Source organism: Jaculus jaculus, chromosome 2, assembly GCF_020740685.1.
Source record: "Jaculus jaculus isolate mJacJac1 chromosome 2, mJacJac1.mat.Y.cur, whole genome shotgun sequence".
NCBI classification, from domain to species: domain Eukaryota; kingdom Metazoa; phylum Chordata; class Mammalia; order Rodentia; family Dipodidae; genus Jaculus; species Jaculus jaculus.
Window position 1 is genome coordinate 93,362,916 of NC_059103.1, and position 25,404 is coordinate 93,388,319.

Here is a 25,404-nt window from a genome sequence, read left to right on the forward strand (position 1 = left end):
AAAAAAAAAATAGCCAAGACCTGGATCCCAAAAGAACATTTACTGAGCATTTATTGGACTAGTTATTGTGTTCGGTACATTTCCCATATTACCTCATATGATCCCCACAATGAACCTGAGAGAGAGGTATTATTTCCCAGGGATTTTTATTAATTTAATTTTTATACACAGGGATTTTTTTTAAGGTGACCCAACTATTAGAAAGGTAGCATGATTTGGCTAGGAAGATAGCTCCGTTGGCATAGCATTTGCTGTCTGAGCATGAGGATCCGAGTTTGAATCCCCAACACTTGCAGCAAAGCTAGTCTGGTGTCACAGCTGTAATCCTGGCACTGAGGAAGAGGGGACAGGAGGACCCCAGAGCTTGCTGCCTAGCTAATCTAGCCAAAGCGGTGAGCTGTCAGTTCAGCAAAAGACTTTATCTCAAACAATAAGGTGGAAAGGGACTGAGGAAGACCCCCAACATTGACCTCTAGCCTCCACATACGCACATGCACACACATACATGCATAAACATAGAATGACTTTAAAATGAAGTTTGCTTCAAAAGTTAATTCTTCCACTCTGTGACACTGTCTCCCTAAGTCACTGTCTCTTCCCTGAGCTTCCTGATAACCTGGTACAGTCCACCTCAGCCAAGTCACTTCCAAGCCACCAGGTCCCTATGGCCAGGGACACATGCGTGGGACTCACACTATTCCTGGGAGCCAAAGCCATTTATGCAATTTCTTTCCTTCCCTAGGAGTTATGTCCCATCTTCACCCCTCACATGCAGGTAGTATTACCTAACTCTGGTCACTTGTCAACTACTCTAGGGAGCCTTCTCCTTCCTCAGTGATATTCCAGTCTACTGAGGCAATTCTCTTGCCTCCAACAGCTGAGGAATTGGTTGAAGGCCAATAACAAAAATTTTTGTCTTATTAACCGCTTTCTAATATTCTCTGGGACTGTGCCATTAACAGATAAGAGAAAGACTAGCCATTCACTCATCAAGAGTTTATTGCAAATATGCAATAAACAGAGAAATGTTCTAGGATCTGAGGGACACAGAGGTAATTAGCATTCATTCTTTCATTCAAAATTTTGCTCAGCTATTGCAAGAGTGCTTCCTGGTGACAGTCCTGGGTCTCTGAGCAAGAACATTTGATTTCCTCATGTGCGATTTCTCTAATGAGTGACCCCAGTTGGAGCCAGGACAGCATCTGAATTATGACAATTTGGCTCAGTTCTGTTATTATTTCCACCATTCTTGTGCTACCTTCTAGAAGTTTCTCTTCTGGACACATTGCTGTGTTTTTCTCCATCTTTGAGATTAAAGGGGCAAGATAACAAGAAAGGAGCCAGCCTTGATGGTTCAGTCCTAGCCCTTGGGAGGACAGGCATGAGAATCACCACAAATCTGAGGCCAAGCTGGGCCACAGAGTGAGTTTCAGGTCACTCTAGTTTACAAGTGAGATCTGGCCTTAAAAAAAAAAAAAAAAAAAAGCAGGGGAGAGGGGCGGGGGGGGGGGCACAGATAACCAGAAAAGAATGCCAAGACAACATGTACCCTTAAATAAATGGAAGTGGTTTCCTTGCCTGAGCAGTAGGCTGGAGACCTGCCCACAGAGTAGAGAATCAACAAAGAGAGATTCTTTCAGGCAACAGCCTTAGGCACCACTGTAACATGTATTCAGTGAAATCCCCATCTCCGTGGTGGATAGTTTACTCCTGGTGTTTGTCAGCAGTTCTCCAAGTTACAGCTCAGCTGTTACTAAGAACCAGGAGCTGTCAGAACAGAAATAGGGACAGTGGGGAACTATAGGAGGAGGCTGAACTTGACAGTTGGGTAAGTATTTCATAACGATAGAATCACCTCTGCTCACTGTTCCTGTCCAGTCTTCACTGCTTATGCAGCTTCTGAATGGCACACAGACTATCACAAAGAAGGCTTTTTCCTTATGGTTTACAGGAAGGTTCAAAAACACCAAGAACTGCACTGGAGGGATGGCTTAGTGGTTAAAGTGTTTGCCTGCAAAGCCAAAGGACCCAGGTTCGATTCCCCAGGACCCATGTTAGCCAGATGCACAAGGGGGTGCATGCATCTGGAGTTTGTCCCCAGTGGCTGTAGGCCATGGCATGCCCATTCTCTCTCTCTCCCTTTCTCTGTCAAGTAAATAAATAAAGATAAAAATATTTAAAATGACACCAAGAACAACCACCCCATATGCTTCCAATTTCTTATATAAAACTGATCAGCCTGGCATCGTGGCTCATGCTTTTAATCCCAACACTCAGGAGGCAGAGGTAGGTGGATTGCTGTGAGTTCGAGACCAATCTGAGACTACACAGTGAATCCCAGGTCAGCCTGCGCTAGAACAAGCCTACCTCAAAACAAAACAAAACAAAACAAAACAAAGAACTGATCAGCTATGTGTTAATTACTCCTCAGAATATAGGCTGACATTTCCATGAAGAGGAACATTCAGCTCGTTCTAAATGGGACAAGTTCACTGCACACAGGACAGCTGGGAGCGGTGACACTTTATACTCGGTAACAGATTAGCTCCTCCAGGAAGGACATAAACGTTGAGCACATTTACACACCCGAAGACAGACCAGAGGAACATGCCCACCGGCTCAAGGTGGAGGGCTTAGTCCTGGAGGACAGTGTGTCGGAGGAGCTCCTCACATTGGATTACTTACCTGCACAAGTGGAAGTGCCATTTCCGCGGGGGAGACCTGGAGGACAGCTCCGCAGTGGCCGTGCTGAGACACTTACCAAACTAAAATATACAGCTACTGGTAGCAGAAGGGTGAGTGAGAGCCGCATGATTCGAAGGCTGAAATGTCCACAGACAAGAACTGGATCTTGCTAGAGGACGGCCCAGGCAGAGCGCACTTGTTGGACCTCAAGGGCTGCCACCCAAGTCAGCCTTAGTACCCGAGGCATCTTTTATTGTTTGCTGCTTTTCCCAGCTCCTTGGCTACCTCTCTAGAGCCTCTGAGTACAGCCTGAAAATGCCCCAGGACAGGTTTCTTTATCTCAGTTGCTTTTTTTTTTTTTTTCTTTTTTTGAAAGCCAGTCAGAAATACCTGACACCCTTATGCCGAATTTCACAGTGTTTAACAGCCAGGCAAGGGAGGCCTGAGGCTGTCTCACTTTGTGACCGGCACAGCCAGGCAGAAACTTTGAAGAGAAAGGAAAGAATTGATGGAAAGTTCCAACCGTGACCCTGGGATGAGGCTGAAAAAAGAAAGAAATATGCAGATGGGATTCCTCTTCTGGAAAGGTAGAATGACTCGCTTTTCCTTTTTAAAGCTCCTTTGGCTCCACCTCCTCTCTCTGGTAGTGACACTTGGGCCAGCCCATTTGCAAATGGGAACTGTGGGCAATCCCACTGGGCAGGAAAGCAGGGCCTTGGCCAGAGACGAGATAACTACTGCTCACCATAAATATTCCCAACAGACCCAGGGAAGAGCAATTAGGGGGCTGTGGAGTAGAGAATGGTGTCTTGGTGGTATCTGCTGAATGATGGCTGTGTGTCACTATCTTGAAGGATGGAGACACAATTAAGCCATGCAGTATAAACCAGTGTTGAACAACATTCCTGACAAGTCAGACTTCCAATAACTGATCATTTACAGGAGCAATGCCGAAGATAATTCGCCACCAGCTCAGGGTTTGAATGAAATGCCAACACCAGTGCACATTCCCGGAGTTTATGCTCTTTTCTGTCTCCTATATTTTATTGCGGAATTTGAAAGATTATTCTTTCCAAATCAAAAGGAAGTCCCTGAAGCCAAATGAAGAGATACAGTATGCACAGGCACTTTTTCTTTCAGCAGGGGTATAACAAAAATATCAGGAAGGACAGGGAAAGGAGTGTTATTATAGAGCTGTGTTGGAAAAAAAATAAGCCAGTAGTGCAAAAACTGAGAAGCTGTGGAAATCCAGCACAGCCGAATGCAAATTCCTCCTCAGATAACTTAAGCCATCATTTCACATTTCAGTAACAGAAAATGAAATCTTGACTAGCCATTAGCTATCTCCTTGACCACTCTCTACTTGGGTCAAGCCCCTCTTTCTTCAGGAGTATACCCAGTGCCCAGAAATATCCAGCTCAGACAATCCATTTACACCAGTTTTGCTAAACAGTGGAAGTTTCTTCCAGTCTATTCTATTCTGGAAAATTCTCTTTCAGATGCCTGAAGGCAGTGTAACAAATTCTAGTCAAAAAATAGATAAAGGGGTCTGGAGAGATTGCTTAGTGATTAAGGTGCTTACCTGCAAAGCCTAAGGACCCAGGTTTGATTCCCCAGTATCCACATAAGCCAGATGCATAAGGTGGTACATGCATCTGAAGTTTGTTTGTAGTGGCTGGAGGCCCTGGCGCACATTCTCTCTCTTTCTCTCTCTCTCTCTCTCTCAGAAATAAAGCAAGATATTTTTTAAAGAAGATAAAGCAATAATCACAAACATAACAGTCTCACTAGCGTCTACCCATTGCAGAGGAGAACAGAACACCTCTAAGTCCTTCACACATGCTTAACCAGATCCTATCCATTTCTCAAAGACAAAAGGTTAAGTTATGTTTTCTCCAATTCCAGCCACTCTCTGCCAAGCAGCTTTGACCCTGTATAAGGAGAAATAGACCCTGAAGGGGCAACAGAAGTCACATGGATTAATGTACGGAATATTCCATTGCTTTCTGGATTCAGTTTCAAGAGGAAAAAGGAATGTCCTTCAAATAACTCACACTGAATATTCAAGTTACTAATATGATTAATGAGCTTCCCTCTTTAGCAATATCTGTTGCCAGCATCAATGACAATGGCGACCAAAGGGGATTAGAACACAGTCCAGTCTGAACCTGTACCGAAGGAGCAATTTGAACACAAATGTCAAATAATTCACACGCCCATTTCATTTGGACTTGGAAATGCTCATATCATTCATTTTTGATTATGAAAGGGTCTGTTTTCCTCAGTACTTGTCACCCAGGCCAATGTTGTCCTTAATGTCAAACATAATAACTTTAAGTGAGGAGATGTGGAATCAACAGGGTCAGAGCAGTTACCTCAAATGATGGCTGATGGTAAATGTCCATCTAGCCCACTCCCAGATTGTGAGCAAGTGTTCAAGTTGAAAAAGCAAAACTGAGCTACCCAGCTACACAGGATTTTGGGAGATACATAGTGAGTCCATAGTCTGACTTTCAGATTAAATTGAACATTTCCAAAGCAAACAGACACTCTGCTTATTTTAAAGTTGATTGGAAATACATCATCATAACTTTATGGGTTTAGAATACCAAATACAATTTAGTTTCTGGAATTAAACCAACATTTATTAATCCATAATTTGAGCAGCTACATGTGATAAGGCAGTGCAGGGAGTACAAGAAACAGCTTAACTTCAGGAGTTTGCTGAGGTTGACTGTCAGTATCAGTAAAGTGAATAGAAGTATGAGCTAGTAAATGTCTTTCACCAAGCGCTCTGGGATAAATGGGTCAGGAAAAGGGGGGCCAGCAAGAAACTGTGAGCTGGAACAGGCTGTGAAATTTTGTGCAACAGTCAGAGAGCGTTGGATGGGTATGGAAAAGGAGAAGGATCATGGTGACCACAGGATGAGCAGCAGGGATGGGAAAAGAAAATAGACACTTATTAGAGCCTTAGGTGCCAAAGGGCACAGTTCTATGCAGGGAACCCTGACAGCAGGTCAGTAAAAGATTGAGACTTTAATGGCAAGACAAGCTCTTGGCGCTTTTCAGAGTGGGTGCCCGTCATGGCTAGGAGAAGGCAGGCTATTTGGGGTAGTGTCTCTGGGCACTGGTCATTACTCTGACTTGTTTTGGGTGTACACATGCACATGTGTGGATGTGTGCGTGGTATGTGAGTGTACAGTATAGGCATGTGTGTGCAGATACCCTGCCCCACTTGCAAACCTACAAAGGCCAGAGTACAACAATGGTGTACTTCTCTACTGCTTCTCCATAATTGTTTCCTTGAGGTGGAGTCTCTCATTTTCAGTCACACTGGTTGACCAGAGACCCCTTGCAATTCTCTGGTCTCTGCCCACCACCCTCCAGCTCTCCACAGAACTGGCACTCATGGCCATACCCAGGTGTTTATGAGGGTGCTGCAGTCCTTTTGGGCTGTCTCGCACCCTCATGATCATATGGTGAATACTCTTACCTGCTCAGCCATCTCCCCAGGCCCAGTACTTACTTTTTGGATGACTCATCACCACTACCCAGCAACAGTCTGCTTCCCATGTGCCAGGCCTATAGGGAGCAGATGCTTTAGTCATGTGACCTCAATTCTCAATGTCATTTTGGCCAAGGAGTTATGTTATTCCATTTCTCCAACTTAGACATGTAGGGCCACGCCCATTTGTACAGCATAGAAACTCTGACATATGTGTCACTTGGATGCACAGGCTGGGGAATCACCACAAGCCAGAACAGAACTTAGACTGTACCCTGGTGTTTGTGACTGCAGGAGTCAGAAGCGACAAAGATGTCTGTTTGTGTAAAAATGACTGTTAGCACTTGACATGCTCCCGCGGAAGTAGTACAAGACTGATTCACAGACTGTCGTACTGACCTTCTTGTGGCTGGCTCAAAGCACCCAACCAAAGGTAGCTGATGGGAGGAACAATTTGTATTTGACTTGCAGTCTCATTGGGAAGCTTCGTGATGGCAGTGGTAAGAATGGCATGAGCAGAGGCTGGACATCACCTCTGCCACAGCAGGGGGAAAATAGCAGCAGGAGAGTGAGCCCAGTTCTGACAAGTCTATAACACACCTAAGTCCTCCCCCAACAACACACCTCCTATGGCAAAGCTCCACCTCTTGAATGGCCACCAGCTGGAAACCAAGCATTCAAAGAATATGGGTTCATGGCAGACATCTGATTCAAACACCACACAGACCCTATCTTAAGAGTATTCGTGCATCTGGGAAACTGTTGCAAGAGCTGCAAACATTTTCGTCTTTTTCAGAAAGTGGTTGGCATGTGTCTGGCATTTGATGTAACTCACTGGTGGGGCGGCAACAAGAATGGTACAAAAACAAAGAAACCATGAGGGGTATAGGCATAGGAATTAATAATGTTAGACACTCAAACTTTATTACGATAAGATTGTGAGCACATAGGTAAAAATCCTACTGAAAAGGAAAGCAATGCTTGTTGGCATTTACCAAAATGAGTTGAAAATATGTTTTAACCAAACAAAAGCTGTGCATGGTGGCCCATGCCTTTGATCTCTGCACTTGGGAGGCCAGGGTAGGAAGATCGCCGTGAGTTCAAGGCCAGCCTGAGACTACACAGTGAATTCTAGGTCAGCCTGGGCTAGAGTGAGAACCTACCTCAAAAAACAGCCCAGATAGGCTGGAGAGATGGCTTAGCGGTTAAGTGCTTGCCTGTGAAGCCTAAGGACCCCGGTTCGAGGCTCGGTTCCCCAGGTCCCACGTTAGCCAGATGCACAAGGGGGCGCACGCATCTGGAGTTCGTTTGCAGTGGCTGGGCCCTGGCGCGCCCATTCTCTCTCTCTCTCCCTCTATCTGTCTTTCTCTCTGCGTCTGTCGCTCTCAAATAAATTAATAAAAAATCTTAAAAAAAAATAAAAAATGAACAAAAAATATTTAAAAAACAAAAAAACAGCCCAGAAACCACCTCCTCCAAAGCAGGAGGTGGGAGGAACCCTGAGTAGGAGTGCTCATAGGAGCTTTACTCATAGCTGCCCATTTTGGGAGAAACCAAGATTTCCCCCAATAGATAAATTGATAAGTATGCATTGGATATTATTCAGCAATAAAAGAAGTGAGCCAGCAAGCCATGGAAAGAATTGGGGAAACAATAGACATATATTGCTCATAAAACTAGCTGGTTTAGGGCTGGTGAGATGGCTTAGCGGTTAAGCGCTTGCCTGTGAAGCCTAAGGACTCCCGGTTCGAGGCTCGGTTCCCCAGGTCCCACGTTAGCCAGATGCACAAGGGGGCTCACGCGTCTGGAGTTCGTTTGCAGTGGCTGGAAGCCCTGGTGCGCCCATCCTCTCTCTCTCCCTCTATCTGTCTTTCTCTCTGTGTCTGTCACTCTCAAATAAATAAAAATAAAAATTAAAAAAAAAAGTTAAAAAAAAAACTAGCTGGTTTAAAAGCTATAGACTGAAACTAAAACAAGTTCTGAAAGTAAACTGTGGGAACAGTCCAAAGACTGCTGGTTGCTAGGGCTTCAGGGAGAAGAGAAAACCCAAGGAATTTTTAAAGAAGTGACACTTTGATGATGTTGTTATGGCTGATGCATGTGATTATTTACCAAATCCCAAAACTATGTATTTCAGTCTTTTTTTTCTATCTTCTACTTCCAATGATAAAATTGCATGGGTGAAAAGTAATCAAAGTTGGACAAACATAAAATAGAGGATGGAAAGAAAATATTGGAGTCAGTGATATATTTTGAAATATATCCAACAAAATTAATTTAATAGCTTTTAGTTTTTTTCCCAGTCTGACTTCCAATTGAGGTGCATTCATTTTTAAGTTTTGGGGCATATGTATATATGTGTGGTGTGTATGCATGTGGCTATGCATGTGGATATGTGTGTGTGCATGTGTGTGCACATGCATGCAGGGCCATGTGCATGTGGAGGCCAGAGGTTGATACCAAGCATCTTTCTTAATGTCTCTCCACTTTATTGATTTGTTTAATTTAAAATATTTTTTAAACTTTATTTTTATTTATTTATTTGAGAGAGAGCAAGAGAGGGAAAGAATAGGTACGCCAGGGTCTCCAGCCACTACAAATAAACTCCAAATGCATGCACCCTGTTGTGCATCTGGGGAATCAAACCTGGGTCCTCTGTCTTTGAAGGCAAATGCCTTAACTGTTAAGACATCTCTCCAGCCCACCACTTTATTTTTGAAGCAGGGTCTCTTACTGAACCCAAAGCTTATGGATTCAGTTACTCTAGCTAGTCAACATGCCTCAGGACCCATCTCTGTCCATCTCTCCTGTGCTGGAGATTATGGGTGCATGTTACCACATTCAACATTTTTTACATGGGTACTTGGGATCAAACTCAGGTACTCATGTTTGTACAGTAAGTTGTTTGCTAATGGAACCACTTTTCAAGCCCATGTTCTAAAAATGCTTTAATTATAGTAAAATTTAAGCAAGATGGATGGATTTTAAGAATACAATCCGACAAGTTTTGATCAATGTATTATATACTAACACCTTGATGGAAACACAGGCCATTTCTTTTTTTTCACAATTTTTATTAACATTTGCCATGATTATAAAAAAATATCCTATGGTAATACCCTCCCTCCCCCCATTTCTTTTTTTAACTATTTTTTTTTATTGACAACTTCTGTAATTATAGACAATAGACCATAATTCCCTCCCCCCTCACTTTCCCTTTTGAAACTCCACTCTCCATCACATCCCCTCACCCTCTCAGTTAGTCTCTCTTTTATTTTGATATCATCATCTTTTCCTCCTATTATGATTGTCTTGGAAACATTTCTGTTAACCAAAGTGCATCCATCTCATTTCATTTGCTTCTTTTATATAAATGCATTCATGTGATAGGTTCAAGTCTGTGTCTAGGTGGTTTTGTTTGATAAATCTTTGAGATTCATTCAGGTCTTTGCTTCTGGGATGTTTGCTTCTGTGCGGATATAACACAATTTACGTATCCATTCTCTTCTCTTTTTTTTAAAATTATTTATTTATTTATTTGAGAGCGACAGACACAGAGAGAAAGACAGATAGAGGGGGAGAGAGAGAATGGGTGCACCAGGGCCTCCAGCCTCTGCAAACGAACTCCAGAAATGTGCGCCCCCTTGTGCATCTGGCTAACGTGGGACCTGGGGAACCGAGCCTCGAACCAGGGTCCTTAGGCTCCACAGGCAAGCGCTTAACTGCTAAGCCATCTCTCCAGCCCTCCATTCTCTTCTTGATATACTGCTGGATGGTTTCCAGATTGGCTTAATGCACGCATTCCATTTCTCTGCAGTTAATATCTACTTGGTGGTTCATGGGATAGGTGTATGGTTAACTTCATTAAAACCTGCCAAGCATTCTCCCAAAGTGGTGGCTGCCTGATTTTGCACTCTCACCAGCAGTGTATGTGAGCTTCAGTTCGACATCCTCACCACTGCTCTTCCTCCTGTGCTTTTGAAAAGGAAGCGTGGGGGAAGTTTGAAACAAGATCTTGCTACATAACCTAGGCTGGGCTCTAAGCAGTAATTCTCCTGCCTCTGTCTCCTTGTTGGGCCCCGAAAGGCCCAGGCGTAAGGTCTAGTGGAACTTCCTGAGCCTAGCTGAAGTTTGGCGACTTGTCTCTGGCCAACTATGACTCAGCAGGATGCCTAATGGCTTCTGGCCTGCTACTTCTGTGTGTTAATTGTAATTACCATTTCAATAGTTAAAGTTTTCTATTGGCCCTTACCTCTGCCCCCATCCTAAAATCCCCGCCTTCATCCCCAACATGATATAGGCAATTGCTCAGAGTAATAAAGCGAGTTGTTTCTGCATTGCAAAGACTCCCGACTCAGTGTGGTTTTTCTCCGGTGGCCAGGAGAGGTTTCTGGGTCATCCGAGGCTCATCATCCCCTCAACCCCTAGGGAGGAATCAGCAGGCCTGGTCCTTCCCTCGGCACTACCTGAGCGGGAAGGAGCCCCGCATCTCCTGAAGACCACAGGCACACACCACCATGCTTTGCTGGGATTCTTTTATGTTATTAATAATGCTAAAACTAGAATATAACTCCTATGCCTGCTCCTGCCACAAGGACACCAGCAGGAAATATGGGAATTCCCCCTGTTCATTCATTTGGTTTTCTTCCAACTTCTTTTGTGTGTTCTTTATATTTAAAATTCTACCCCCCAATGTCTCACTGGCTGCTGGAGAATGACTAATTTGCTTTGTTGGAGAAATGAAATGGGTTTTCTCAGTGATCCATAAAAATGTGCCTGTAGATAATAAGAAAGAGTTAGCTATTAAATTCAGTGAATGGATGTCTTAGTCTTCATGGAAGCCTATGCCAGTCTTCAGGACAGGGAAATGAAAGATAAGTAGAAGGAAACAACCCCAAAAAGGATTGCAGGTGAGCGTCTTGTTTGTGAAATACCCAATTATGGTGTGACTCCAAATTCTACACAATGATTTTCACTATATTAGAGAAAGAAGGGATTTAGCCACTTTTGCTGGGACTAAAAGACATCCTGACAGCACTCTCATGAAATATATCTTGACTGAACTGTAGCAACAGTAATAAAACAATGCAGATCTAACACTGAGCAGATGCAATGCCTTATCTGCGGCACTTCTCAAATTTGCATTGGATTCAGACCAGGCAGAAATGAGTGTTTGCAGGGAATTACAGCTAGCTGTAACCTTCATTGTTACTGTCCTCAAATGCGGCAGGGGGGTGGTTATATGATAAAATGAGGTCAGCACGTGACTACATGGATAAAATCACAGCCTCCACCCTCACATGTGCATTATGGTGAAAGGAAGAATGTGATTGTTATACCTGAGCCTGCGACCACAGCTTTCCCACCATGAACTTCCAGAAGAGACAGTTGACCTCACAGTTACATCCAAAATGAACAGGACAGGGGATTGTGATGGCTTGGCCCATTCACAACATAACAGACTTTAAAAAAAAAAAAAAGCCTTTTATTGACAGTTTCTGTGAGTATGGATAGTAAAACGTGAAAATTCCCTTCCCTCACAAATCCATCCCCACCCTCCTTCAAATCCCCTCTCCCTTCCAATTAGTCTCTCTTTAGTTTTTTTTGAATTTTATTCAATTTTTATTTATTCATTTGAGAGAGACAGAGAGAGAAGGAGGCAGAGAGAGAGAGAATGGGCGCGCCAAGGCCTCCGGCCACTGCAAACAAACTCCAGATGTGTGCGCCCCCTTGTGCATCTGTCTAATGTGGGTCCTGGGGAACTGATTCTCAAACCTGGGTCCTTAGACTTCACAGGCAAGCGCTTACCACTAAGCCATCTCTCCAGCCCTCTCTTTAGTTTTGAGGTCATCATCTTTTCCTCCTATTATGGAAGTCTCATGTAGGTAGTGCCAGGCACCATGAGATCGTGAATATCAAGGTCATGATGTGTCCAGAAGTTTGCACTGTAAGTGGTCCTACCCTGCCTTTGGCTCTTACATTCTTTCTGCCACCTCTTCTACAATAGACCCTGAGCCTTAAAGGGTGTGATAAAGATGTCTCAGTGCTGAGCACTCCACTGTCACTGCTTCTCAACACCATGGTGACTTGTGCATTACCATAGTGGTCACTGCCATCTGAAAAGAGAAGCTTCTCTAACCAAAAGAGAGAGTAGCATTACTATATGGGTATAAACAGTTTACAAAGTGCTTCCAGGGCAGTTTAGTGGGCATTATATATACATTTAGGCAGACAACAGCAGGTGTTACTTCCCTATGGCTCATGACCACCCTGGCTTTAGGCTTTTTGACAGACTTTGACATAATTTACCTAGATTATATTATTATTTTGTATGTTAAGAAATGAGCTGGGCGTGGTGGTGCATGCCATTAATCCCAGCATTCGGGAGGCAGAGGTAGGAGGATTGCTGTGAGTTCAAGGCCACCCTAAGACTCCATAGTGAATTCCAGGTCAGCCTGGACTAGAGTGAGACCCTACCTCAAAAAACCAAAAAAAAAAAAAAAACCAGAAATGAAATATTTTGCTTCTCACTGATTAATAAATAGTTAATTTAACATAAGACGTGTGTTGGTCTCATATCAAAATAAGTCTGACCTTTAAAAGGCAACTTGCATTTCCTATAACCCTTTTAGCAAGCAATATGGCAGTGTTTCAGAACCATGAGTAGATTTATAGGCATTAACCACTTAATCTCACTACTGGTAATTTCTCTCTAAAGGCATAAGGTCATGAAAAAAGATGTTTTAATAATACAACTATGTGCTGGATTTTTCACAGTAGCAAAAATTAGAAAGTTTACATTTATAAGTATGGAAGAATATTAAAAAGTGTTATAAAACATGATGTGACCATTAAAAGGGAAACACAATATCAGCAGAAAACTACAAAATCTTTTCATCATATGATTATAGTATTGTTACATTCATATGGATAAGAAATAGAAAAATGGAAATAGTTTTAACTACATAGACAAATGATGAATTTTTCCTTTTTGATTTAAGTTTATGGTGTTTAAAGTTTTACTTTCAGTGAGACTTACTCATCCATCCACTGCGTTTCAGGGACAAGAGCTTCTGTTCAGTTCTATATTAGGCTAAATATCCTGTCCTCAGCTCTACGGGATGCTCCCCTTCCCTCCATTATCTGACTCTGTAGTTCTCAGCTGAGTTGGATCCCCTTCCCCCACTGACATTCTCACATGATGTTGATAGATAATATTCTCTCTACACACATTTTAGTTCAACATGATTATCGATTTTTGTTATGAATAGAAAATGGAAGTCTAGATCAACATCCGCATATCAACATAAAAATATTTGGGCATGATAGTACTCAGGGAGAACTACTGAAGGAATCAAAAGCATATCTGCTTGGGATAACTGCTGTGAATTCAAAGCTGCAGATACAGGTAGGCTGAACTGGTATCCCAGATTCCTTGACTTGTATTGTCATCAGAAGCTAGATTTTGCAAAATGGTGAACAGCTTTGCAACTGATCTTGTCAATCCAAGCACTGTCTTCCTTCAGTTTACATGGGATCTTATTAAAAGATCCCGCCGGGCGTGGTGGCACACTCCTTTAATCCCAGCACTAGGGGGGCAGAGGTAGGAGGATTGCCGTGAGTTCGAGGCCACCCTGAGACTACATAGTGAATTCCAGGAGAGCCTGAGCTAGAGTGAAACCCTACCTCAAAAAACCAAAAAAAAAGATCCCTTGACTACAACACTCTGTAAAAAAGAGTTTGTATTTTTTTTTTTAATTTTTTTTGTTTATTTTCATTTATTTGAAAGTGACAGAGAGACAAAGAGGCAGATAGAGAGAGAGAATGGGCGCGCCAGGGCTTCCAGCCTCTGCAAACGAACTCCAGACGCATGTGCCCCCTTGTGCATCTGGCTAATGTGGGACCTGGGGAACCGAGCCTCGAACCGGGGTCCTTAGGCTTCACAGGCAAGCGCTTAACCGCTAAGCCATCTCTCCAGCCCAAGAGTTTGTATTTATATGGAAGAGTCTGGCTAGATGGTGATTGCTATCTGTGACTGCACATTACGACCATGATGGTGGAAGGGGGCACTTGCTATTAAAGGTCAAAATGCCCTGGCTTTATCCTAATCAGTGAGATCTCAGGCTCTGCAGTGGGACCCAGGCACCTGAGTGTCTGCATTACCAGGCTCTTGTTAGAAATAACAGTGAAAAAATCTGCCCACCAGAACTAGGTAGTCAGAACAAATTTTGTTCTTTATAGCTGAATAATAGTCCCTTGTGCATATATTAGCAAAACACATCTTAATTTCCCATGTTTGCTGAGATATTTTCTTTCCTTTTATTTTTTATTTATTTATTTGAGAGCAACAAACAAAGAAAGAGACAGAGAGAGAGAGAGAGAGAATAGGCACGCCAGGGCCTCCAGCCACTGCAAATGAACTCCAGATGCATGCACCACCATTACATCTAGCTTATGTGGGTCCTGGGGAATCAAGCCTCGAACCAGGGTCCTTAGGCTTTATAGGCAAGCACTTAACCACTAAGCCATCTCTCCAGCCCTGTTGAGATTTTTTAAAAGCATAACATTTTAACTAAAAATTTAGGAATTTTATTTTATCACTGATAATTCACATGTGAACATTATAAGCTCTTCTGGGCTAAGAAGATCTTTAAAATAGCCTTGGCATTACCTGAACAGTTTGGTGTGCTCAGGTTGTTGTGGTGGCTGTGCAGTAGTCAGGTTCTAATTCACGAGTTAAGAAAAATCCCCTCACTCTGAGAAAAACATCAACCACCTCCATTAACTCATGATCGCATAACCAAGAAAGCTTGTGCTGGAAATAGAACCTGGATATTAAAAAAAAACAAACAAAAAAAACACTTCTCATTTTCATTTCTCAAGTTCCTAAAATATACTACTGCTTGATGTAAGCTTATTTTTATTTCAGGTTAATTATCTCAGAGAGGTTTCCTCCAAAATACTATCAAGTTCCTAAGCTATGTGACCAGCCATTTGCCTTGCCAATATACAGACAGTGCCTGTAGCCCAGCAGGCCCTTGGAAAATCTTTTCCAAATAATAAATGAATAACTAATGGATTCAAATAAAAAGAAGAGGAGAAAAATATTTTTGCAGTGTATGTACATACATAAATATAAAGATTATCAAAAAATAGATGCACAAAAATAGTTTCCCCAAGTCCAATAACAGCAAAACCTTCCATAATGCTGATGGTTATATGAAACGCCTTTGCCCTGTGGAAGTCAGCTCCCACCTTCAGCTAGGATCTGCAGGGAAGTCTCACTGATTATTTAGAAACTTCTGAGGAATACCCAAAGAGAATGGCCAACAGCGTGCCACTTCTACCCTAGAAGGAAATTAGGCCACTTGGAAAGGGAAGGAGAAGCCCTGTGACCCCACACAACCTCCCAGCTGCCTGGGCAGCAAAGCCGGTGTGCGGCTCTCAATCTCAAATGCCATGCTGAGAGAAATATGCTGCATGTGGCCTCTGTGTCCCGCGGCCAGAGACCCGCCTCGTGTGTGATCACAGCTGCCCATGCTGTTCTTGGATGGGAAGGACAAGGAAGAGGCCAACAGAGCGCAAAGTCAGAAGACTTCAGCTAAGGTCATTGGAGTAAATTTGGCAACAGGAGGCTCACCATCTGACCAAATTGATCTTTGCCAAAATGAATTCATTGTCACCTGGAGCTCCCTTTACTGGCACCATGTTTTGTTGCTGCTTTTTCCAGCTTAACGTGCACCTGACAATTACCGATTATAAAGCAACCAGATCAAGATGGGGAACACCTAGCTCACCAAAACCCAGTCATAGGCCTTTTACTGACTTGGCTGTAAACATGTTTTCTGAAACAAATAAAGAGAATTCTGTAGCACCTTATGGTCTATTTTCAGTGCTATTTAATGTTCCCAAACACCTATTTAATTGCATTCCTGAAAAGGGTGACTTTCCTAGGAATAGAAAGAATGGTATTTATAGCAGTTTTCCCAGTCACATTTACATCTGGTGCCAAGAATGTCCAGCTGATGGTCAAGGGAATGTGCCTCACCTGAGATCCCCTTGGGTGGCAGATATTTGTTTTATGTTCATTATGTTAGGGAAAATTCTATTGAACATTTAGATCTGCCACCCTTAAGCCAATGCTGTTGTCCTGGTTCCAACTCGGCTTCAAGTAATTCACCTACATGAAACCAGGGGAGCCTGTATATCAATAGAGGTTGTAATACCACAACTGGTACATTGTCCTATTGCTTTACAAAAAAGGAAAATGAGGGCTGGATTGATGGCTTAGCAGTTAAGCGCTTGCCTGTGAAGCCTAAGGACCCAGTTTGAGGCTCGATTCCCCAGGACCCAGGTTAGCCAGATGCACAAGGTGGTGCATGTGTCTGGAGTTCGTTTGCAGTGGCTGGAGGCTCTGGCATGCCCATTCTCTCTCTCTTTCTCTCCCTCTCTCTCTTAAATAAACAAAGAAAAATATTTTTAAAAAAGAAAGAGAATACATCTGTGTAATATACTGTTTTGCAAAACCCTTACCACAGTTCTCTCCACTTTGTAAAGAGTTATAATGTAAGGGGATATTTCTAGTAGAAAGAATAAGTTCATTCTTATAGGAAACTATTTTAAAACGTTTTATTGGAAATATCAGTATTTTGAGTTTCTTAAATCCGTAGTGCAGATTACAATGCATCCTAAAGGATGTGCAGATTTCCACAAACTAATGCCAAGGGCCCAATGGTCTCTGTAGAAACACTGATGATGGCCCAGGAAAACAAGGGAGAGCTTTCTAGCTAAAATTTACAGAAGCATTATAAGAATCATGATTAAGGGGCTGGAGAGATGGCTTAGCGGTTAAGCATTTGCCTGTGAAGCCAAAGGACCCTGATTCAAGGCTCGATTCCCCAGGCCCCACGTAAGCCAGATGCACAAGGGGGCGCACGCGTCTGGAGTTCAGTTGCAGTGGCTGGAGGCCCTGGCGTGCCCATTCTCTCTCTGTTTGTCTCTTTTTCTCTCTGTGTGTGTCTGTGTGCTTGCAAATAAATAAAATAAAAATTTTTTAAAAAGAATCATGATTAAGATTTATAAAACAGTATCTGATAGAATTTATTAAGACACCCTAAAGCAAAACCTCTCAGTGTTAACCATGTGCTATGCAATCTCCTGGGAGCTTCGGTAACCCCATACCCACAGTTCTTGACAGATGAAATCAGAATCCCTGGAGACTGGCATCAGCATATTTTTAAAGGCAGGTGATTTTGATGGAAGAGTCAAGGTTGAAAACTCTGCTCTGGGGGACAGTGTTGTTTACCCTCAGTAGTCCTTAGAATGTATAGAATGTCTTATGTAGTGACTGCTTTTCCTGTAACACAGATTACTGAACAATTTGTCACCAATTTACCTCGGGGGTAACTGAGATATCCAGAGAGATGTACTTTTCTGTAACTATGTTAATTTCTCCCTTTTTATTATTAAATGTATGGCATTTCGCACATGAATAGCCTAATCCATTGTATAGTTATAAGTTTTGTTTTTTGGTTTTTTTTTTTTGGTTTTTTGAGGTAGGGTCTCCCTCTAGTCCAGGCTGTAAGAAGTATTTTTGAATTTAAAAAAAGTTCATTTTATTTCACTCAAATTGGACATTGTATCTGCCCTCTCCCTCACATCATATATAAATTAGAATCACATACAAATTGAGAAATCCAAAGTAAAACACAATTATAAAAATCACAAAATGAGCTGGAGAAATGGCTTAGCAGTTAAGGCACTTGCCTGTGAAGCCTATGGACTCATGTTTGACTCTCCAGGTCCCACGTAAGCCAGACACACAGTTACACAAGCATGCAAGGTCACACATGTGCACAAGGGAACATATGCATCTGGAGTTTGATTGTAGTGGCTGGAGGCCCTGGCCCGCCAATTCTCTCTCACACTCTCTCTCTCATTCTCTCACTCACACATTTAAAACAATTGCAGTCTGTTGGGCTCTCCTCAAAACAAACAAAAACACAATCTCTCTCTCTCCAGGTTATATGTGCAATTTGGGATAAGGAGGCCCTTTCAAACACCAAAACCATAAGAGTGGATGTCAACTGATTTGAGTACAAAATTAGCCAAAACACCAAATATAAGGTGAAAAATGATTAAAAAGTAAGGCAAAACATTTGACATCTAGATGAGATGAATGGTTGATATCCTAAGTGCTTGTTGTGGTTTAAATGTGTGTGTGGCCTCATAGACTCGGGCTTGCATCTTGAGTTGCCAGTGGGGAAGAGATAAGTCACTGGGGGCAGATCTTGAATCCAGCTCCAAGGAGTATGCAGAGCAGTTTGAGCTCTTGCAGTTTTGTGGAGCTGGATGTTGGCAGTGTCGCTCTGCTGATGATTGTTAAAGTGACCCAACTTCTTCCATTGATTGTGCTCTCCTGGATTTATTTTTTTTTATTTATTTATTTTATTATTTTTTTGAGGCAGGAGCTCACTCTAGCCCAGGCTTACCTGAAATTCACTATGTAGTCTCAAGCTGGCTTCAAACTCACAGCAATCCTCCTACCTCTGCCTCCTGAGTGCTAAGATTTAAGGGCGTGCAGTGAGAGAATGGGCACACCAGGGCCTCTAACCACTGTAAATGAATTCCAGATGCATATGCCACCCTGTGCATCTGGCTTTAGTAGTCACTGGGGAATCTAACCCGGGTCACTAGGCTTTGCAGGCAAGCACCTTAACTTCTGAGCCACCTCTCCAATCCGCTCCTGGACTTTAGTAAGCCTGAAATAAACCCTTCCATAAGCTGCTCTTGGATGGATATTTGAGGAGCTGACTGCAACAATAATGTTTTTACAAATTTGATTGGCAGAGCTCATCAACCCAGCAGAAACCCATGGAAAGGTCAAAAGTAAACCATTGACATAGGGAGCAGAAACTACAATCTCAACAAGGACAAAACAAATTTAAGTTGCAATATAAAAGAAATATTTAACCACTTATTGCCTGGCTAGTATTTGGTGATGCCAGGCACTTTCAACAGCGTGTGGGAAGAGAACCCTCATACTCCGTGAGTCCAGTGTTCCAATTGAAAACAGTTCAGAAATATGCACCACCCGTGTTAAAGGCAACTTGACTCAGTCCTGTCTGAGGAAATTTAACTTCAGAAAATAATTGAATGCATTGATAATTATGTACAAATTAGGACATTTACTAGAGCATTTTTTATAGTACCAAAAATACAAGGGCGACCTTATTCATCAATAAGAATGTGGCTAAATGAATGTGGTTCATTCTTATTACAGAAAACTATGCATTTATTACAAAGGATAAGCTTGATCTATCCACTGACATGGGACAGCACTACTGATACGTTGCTAGACTTTAAAATATATTTTCATGGATAGAAAAAGACAGAAGCTAAGATCCTGTGGTAATACCTTCTAGTAGGCACAGCAAGTTGAACAAATATTCACTGACCAAACTACCTTCACAAGACTTAAGAAAATCAGGTAAGAAACCAAAACACCTACCTTTAGTATAACAAGGTAGAGAGACAAATTACAGAACACAGGAAATGGCAGGGGAGATGGCCTGGCAGTTAAAATTGCTTGCTTACAAAGTCTTCCAGTCCAGCTCGTGGTTCAATTCCCCAATATGCAAGTAAAGCCAGACACACAAAGTGGCGCATGCATCTGCAGTTTATGTGCAGTGGCAAAGGGCCCTTGCATGCTCATACTCTTTCCCCCAATCTCTTATGAAAATAAATAAATAACAATAGTATTTTTTAAAAAAAGAATATAGGACACAAAGTGTTATCTATTTTATCCCTCCCCCAGGCCCAAGCAGCACAGCATGGAGAGATGCTTCCTTCTTGGAGAAGGGAAAGAGAATTATGCCCATGCTTTAGACTTGAAATTCAGTACCAACCTTTCCCTAGTGGAATCCAAAACTGGACAAAACCCCACAAGCTCTACCGCTACTCCAAGACTCACAGGTTGAGCCTTTGGAATTGTGTCAAGTCAAGGGACTAACTCCGTCCATCTCTTCTCCACTTTGGGATGGCGGGGTAGGAAGCAGGAACCCACCCCCTGGGGAGTAGCTCATTAAAGCTATACAGAATTTAGTCTTAGCCACCAGCCATCAGGCCAGCTCAGGGAGATCCAGTCGGTCACAACATCAGCCTCTAGACTAGCCCTGGCATTCAGCAGGGCCTGCACGTGGTAATAGGGGCTCAAGCTTCCACCTGCATCAGTCCTGGCCTGGGAGTAGGACTTACCCTTCTTAGACAGTGCAGGCCCCTCAGCATAAGCCTCGGTATTCAGGAGACTGTCACTACCACCAGTTCCCCAATCTTGGGAAGTTCAAGTCTCCCCAGCACCCCACTCACAGACAGGAGGCATCAGGCCAGTGTTGCCTTAGTGGGCCTATTAATGTTTTGTGCCATATGTCAACCGACTGTGGTGTGACGCTCAGTGTATTCCATTTCCTGCAGCTCTGGGTGGCCGGGTTTAGCAGTAACCTAGGGGCTGCCTTCTATACTACCTGTGTTAGTTACTGTATTCATTGTCGCTGCAACCAGAGAGCTGAAGAAGCTGTTCAAGGAAGGAAGGAGCTTATCCCGGCTTGCAGTTTCAAGGGGATGAATCCCATCCCGGAGGGGAAGATAAGGCAGCTGGAGGCCAACTTGTCACATTCATACACAATTCAGAAGCAGAGGGCAAACAGGAAGTGGAGCAGGGCTGCAGAAGCCCAGGCACACCCTCAGTGACTCACTGCCTCCAGCAAGGATCCACCTCCTGAAGTTTCTACAGCCTTCCCAAACAGTGCCACCCGCTGGGAACCGAGGATGAGCCTATGAAGAGCAATCATACGGGCTGGAGAGATGGCTTAGCGGTTAAGCGCTTGCCTGTGAAGCCTAAGGACCCCGGTTGGAGACTCGATTCCCCAGGACCCACGTTAGCCAGATGCACAAGGGGGCGCACGCGTCTGGAGTTCGTTTGCGGTGGCTGGAAGCCCTGTGAGCCCATTCTCTCGCTCTATCTGCCTCTTTCTCTCTCTGTTGCTCTCAAATAAATAAATAAAAGTACACAAAAACAATTAAAAAAATAAAAGAGCAATCATACTCAAACCACAGCACCACTACACCCTTGGGCACCATGGAACGTCACAAGAGTTTGTTTTCTGGGTTAGGACAGGGTAGTAAACCCTTACTTTGGCAGGTAACATGGAACACTGGCCAGAGCCTAGTGCCTCTCATCCCACTCAAGGGCAGACGGCTCCTCTAAAGCAGTGCTAATGGCAGAGGAAGGTGCGAGGCCCCAGTGGGCCTGACTTCTTCTCCAGCTAGCATCTCCAGTGGCTGATTCATCAGAGCTCCTGCGCAGCCCATAGCCTTGTAGCCTTGTGCGTCACGGTTCTATCCTAGTGTTATACTTTTGACAGCCTGTGGGCTGAAAGTGTGACACAGCTCGGTAGTATTGGCCGCAAACGTGACACAAGAGCCTGGTGACTTTACCCATAAAGTAGGCTAAATCCCATAGGCTGGCACCTATAAATGAGGCATCGGGGCCTGTACTGACCACAGAAAAAGGCTCAAGGGGATAAACCACTTTTTCTAATTACTCTCCTAATTATTTCTGTACAATACACCACAGTATACTTGGGCCAAAACTGGCCTGGGGTTGTCACCGAATATTGAAACAGTAACAATACACCAACAACAGAATACCAGCAAATCAAAATTTGTGCACTACTCAATGCTTAAATAGTATCTGTACAGACTCAGAGACATTAGGCAACATAATTAGACTCTCTGGAAAGATGGGTATAGACAAGACCAGATCAGAAAGACTGAAATAAATGCCAAGTCCTTCAATATTTAAATGATGTCCCATACCAACGAGACTGAAACCTTACAGAAGATTGTTGTAGGCGTTCACACCTGCAAACCTAGAACTTGGGAGACATAGGCAGGAAAATCATGAGTTCAAGGCCAGCCTCCATGACATATCAAGTTCTAGACTAGCCTGGTCTACATGAAACCCTACTTCAAAAGCAAACAATAGTAAAAGTAAACCTTAAACTAAACCATGATCTCACCTAATACTCACCTAATACAATATAAGAAAGTAGAAATTAACCAGGCATTAATTACCATGGAAGAATGTTCAGAGGATTCAAAGCATCCTTTTAAGAAAACTCGTTAAATTTGTAAAGGCAGAGAAATGGTTCAATACTCTAATAGAGACACTTAACCCAGGGACAAAATCAATTTAAATAGACAGATATTCTTGAGATGAAAAAAAGAAGACTGCTCAGTGAAGTCACGTCCTCTAGGAGGCATGAGTAACATGATAGAGACAAAACAGAAAAATAACTAATAAACTTGAAGATAGGGTTTGAATCCACAGTTGGAGGAGAAAGAGTGAAGAGGAAAGAAGAGAACTAACAAATGCCTTGAGATGCCATCAAAGGAGCCAGTGCTTGGGTTATGAGGTGAAAGACAAACATAATATCCCCAAGGATGACATAGAAAGGGAACAAATGGCACCTAGGCGTGTCCTTCTTTGCCAGACAGCAGATTTCCTAACAGAAAGCCTAAAAACTAGGAGGAGAACAGCATGAGATTTTCACAATATTGAAAGAAAAATGCTGCCTACTGAGAATACTGTGCCCAGAAGAGCTGTCACTTAGAAGAAAAGAAGTGAGAAGACTGAGAGGATGCATCTCCACCAGTGCTGACCTATGAGAGAAGGAAGTTCTTCGGATGGGAACAAAGAAGCATTCGTGAGTGAAAAGAAAACATGGGAAGACATGAACCTCCCCAGTAAAAATAATTATAAAAGTAAACTCAGGGGCTGGAGAGATGGCTAGTGGTTAAGGCGTTTCCCTGCAAAGCTTAAGAAAGCATGTTTGAATCTCCAGGTCCTACATAAAACAGATGTGCAGTGACGTAATGTACAATGTCTCACATGCGCCCAAGGGTGCGCATGTCTCTGGAGTTCACTTGCAGCAGCTGAGGCCCTGGTGTGCCCATTCTTTCACTCTCTCAAATAAACTAAGAAAAAAAAAATATTTGAGAGAGAGAGAGAGAATGAACTCCAGATGCATGCGCCTCCCACCCTTTGATCATCTGGCTTATGTGGGTCCTAGAGAGTTGAACTTGCGTCCTTTGGCTTTGCAGGCAAGCACCTTAACCACTAAGCCATCTTTCCAGCCCCTCAAATAATTTTTTAAAGTAAATTTAGAATTCTTTAACTGTATTGTATGAACTTATACCTTGAGTCTAAGGAATAAAAACAACTATAATCATAACTCCATCAATATGTTGAAAGGCAATAAGATGTAGTAAAAGGAAATACCAAAGACTCAAGATGAATTTAAATAAGTCCAATTAAAATGAAAATTTTTTTAATTAAATTTTTTTATTAACATTTTCCATGATTATAAAATATATTCCATGGTAATTCCCTCCCTCCCCACCCCCACACTTTCCCATAAAATGAAAATTTTTTTAAGTGTTTGAGCAAAGATCCCCTACCTAGTGCATAAATCTGCTCCCTGAAGTCATAGGTTATTAATTATAAATCCCAATAACAGGGATAAAATACCTCTCAATGAGTTGTTGGTAAGGAAAACTATGGAGGCTTGTAAAATACTATAGACTACTATCATCATTCCTGGTTGTCCCCCAGAGCTAGATTATAAGTCCCTATTGCTGAAATCACCGTACATCTCAGCTGCGTTATCATAGAGAAACTAAGCTGGAAGGTTCTTCCCTGTTGGCTAGCTTTCTTCTTGCCAGAAGGTGCTGTGATAGGGGAGAAAAGCCACCCACCGTGCTACCCAGCTGTGGACCCAAGCGAATCCACAACTAACCTTCCAGGCAAGATATACTCACTGGTACAATAGTTGCATTAGGAGTAAAGCCACTTTCTCATTTTACTTGAGGCCTACTCCACTAGGAGTGATTTCAGTATCATCCTAGGTACCGTAAACCCAGCCAAAAGCCTATGGCTAGGGACATAGGCCCGAGGGAGAAATGTAATACTGTGGTTATGCTAAATGGGCAGCATGTCAAACTACCTTCTAAGTAATTACATTTGTTCCCTCTTTTAGTATTGCTTGAAGCCTGCATTACAGAAGTGCTTTCTTACAATGAGCTGTAGTCAATGCAAAGATGTACAGCTGGCAAAATTGCTAAGAACAAGCCAGGCATGGTGGCGCACTCCTTTAATCCCAGCCCTCGGGAGGCAGAAGTAGGAGGATTACCATGAGTTTGAGGCCACCCTGAGACTCCATAGTGAATTTCAGGTCAGCCTGGTCTAGAGTGAGACCCTACCTTGAAAAACCAAGCAAAAAAAAATTGCTGAGAACAAGTGACTGCTGTGGGCTCAGCCTCAAATGGGACAGCGTAAACCACCGCCTGCAAGGCTCAGAGAGCCTTGTGGAAGAGGAGGCAAAAAGAGTTTAAGAGCAGGAGGATGGGGAAAAGGACAGCAAAATATTATCCTTTGACTATGTTATGGTTGTTACACTCATGAACTCACAGCAGCTGTTCCTACACAGGATTGAGCTTGTCGATACATCACCATCAATAGGGGAAGAATCCACGAGCCGTCAGACCTCCCAAAGTAGCTAATGGTTGCTGGGAAAGGGAAGTCATGTTCATCAATGATGTACCACTGGTAAGTTACCCATTCCATGGTATATAACCTTACACCCCAATTATGCAAGAACCCCTAATTTAACTCAGTGGACTAAAAAGGCATGAAAGTAAGATGGGAATTAATGAGGAAGGGGGGTTAATAAAAGTGGGATGGAATATGAAAGGGTAATTGAAGAAAATTAGAATATATTGTATATATGCAAGAAAATGTCTAATGGAAAAAAGAAATAAAACCTTAAAATAATTATGAAAAAATAAAAACTATTTTTATTTATGTATGTCTGTTTATGTATATGTGTGCACGTGTGCATGTGTGCATGCTAGGGTCACTTGGTGCTGGAGACAAATGTCCATCCAGCTTCATGTGGGTGGCTAAGAAGCTGAACCTGGGCCAATAGGCTTTGCAAGCAAGTGATTTGCAAGCAATCTCCTTAGCCTAGAAAAAATACTTAATTTTCATTTTATTTATTTATTTGCAAGCAGAGAGAGATAGAAGAGATACAGACAGAATGGGCACACTAGGGCTTCCAGCCACTGCAAATGAACTCCAGATGCATGCACCCCTT

The 25,404-nt window shown here is 42.8% G+C and overlaps 1 protein-coding gene across 4 annotated transcripts in view; it reads right to left on the reverse strand.

The window, feature by feature from the left end:
• Nucleotides 1-3,247, reverse strand: part of Egf (epidermal growth factor) — a 102,501-nt gene extending 99,254 nt beyond the window's left edge. For all 4 annotated transcript variants that reach the window (XM_045143575.1, XM_045143574.1, XM_045143573.1 and 1 more), the window contains exon 1: nt 2,686-3,247. In XM_045143575.1, coding sequence (XP_044999510.1) covers nt 2,686-2,812 — 127 coding nt within the window. In that variant the 5' untranslated portion in view covers nt 2,813-3,247. The remainder of the gene's footprint in view (nt 1-2,685) is intronic.
• Nucleotides 3,248-25,404: the final 22,157 nt, after the last annotated feature.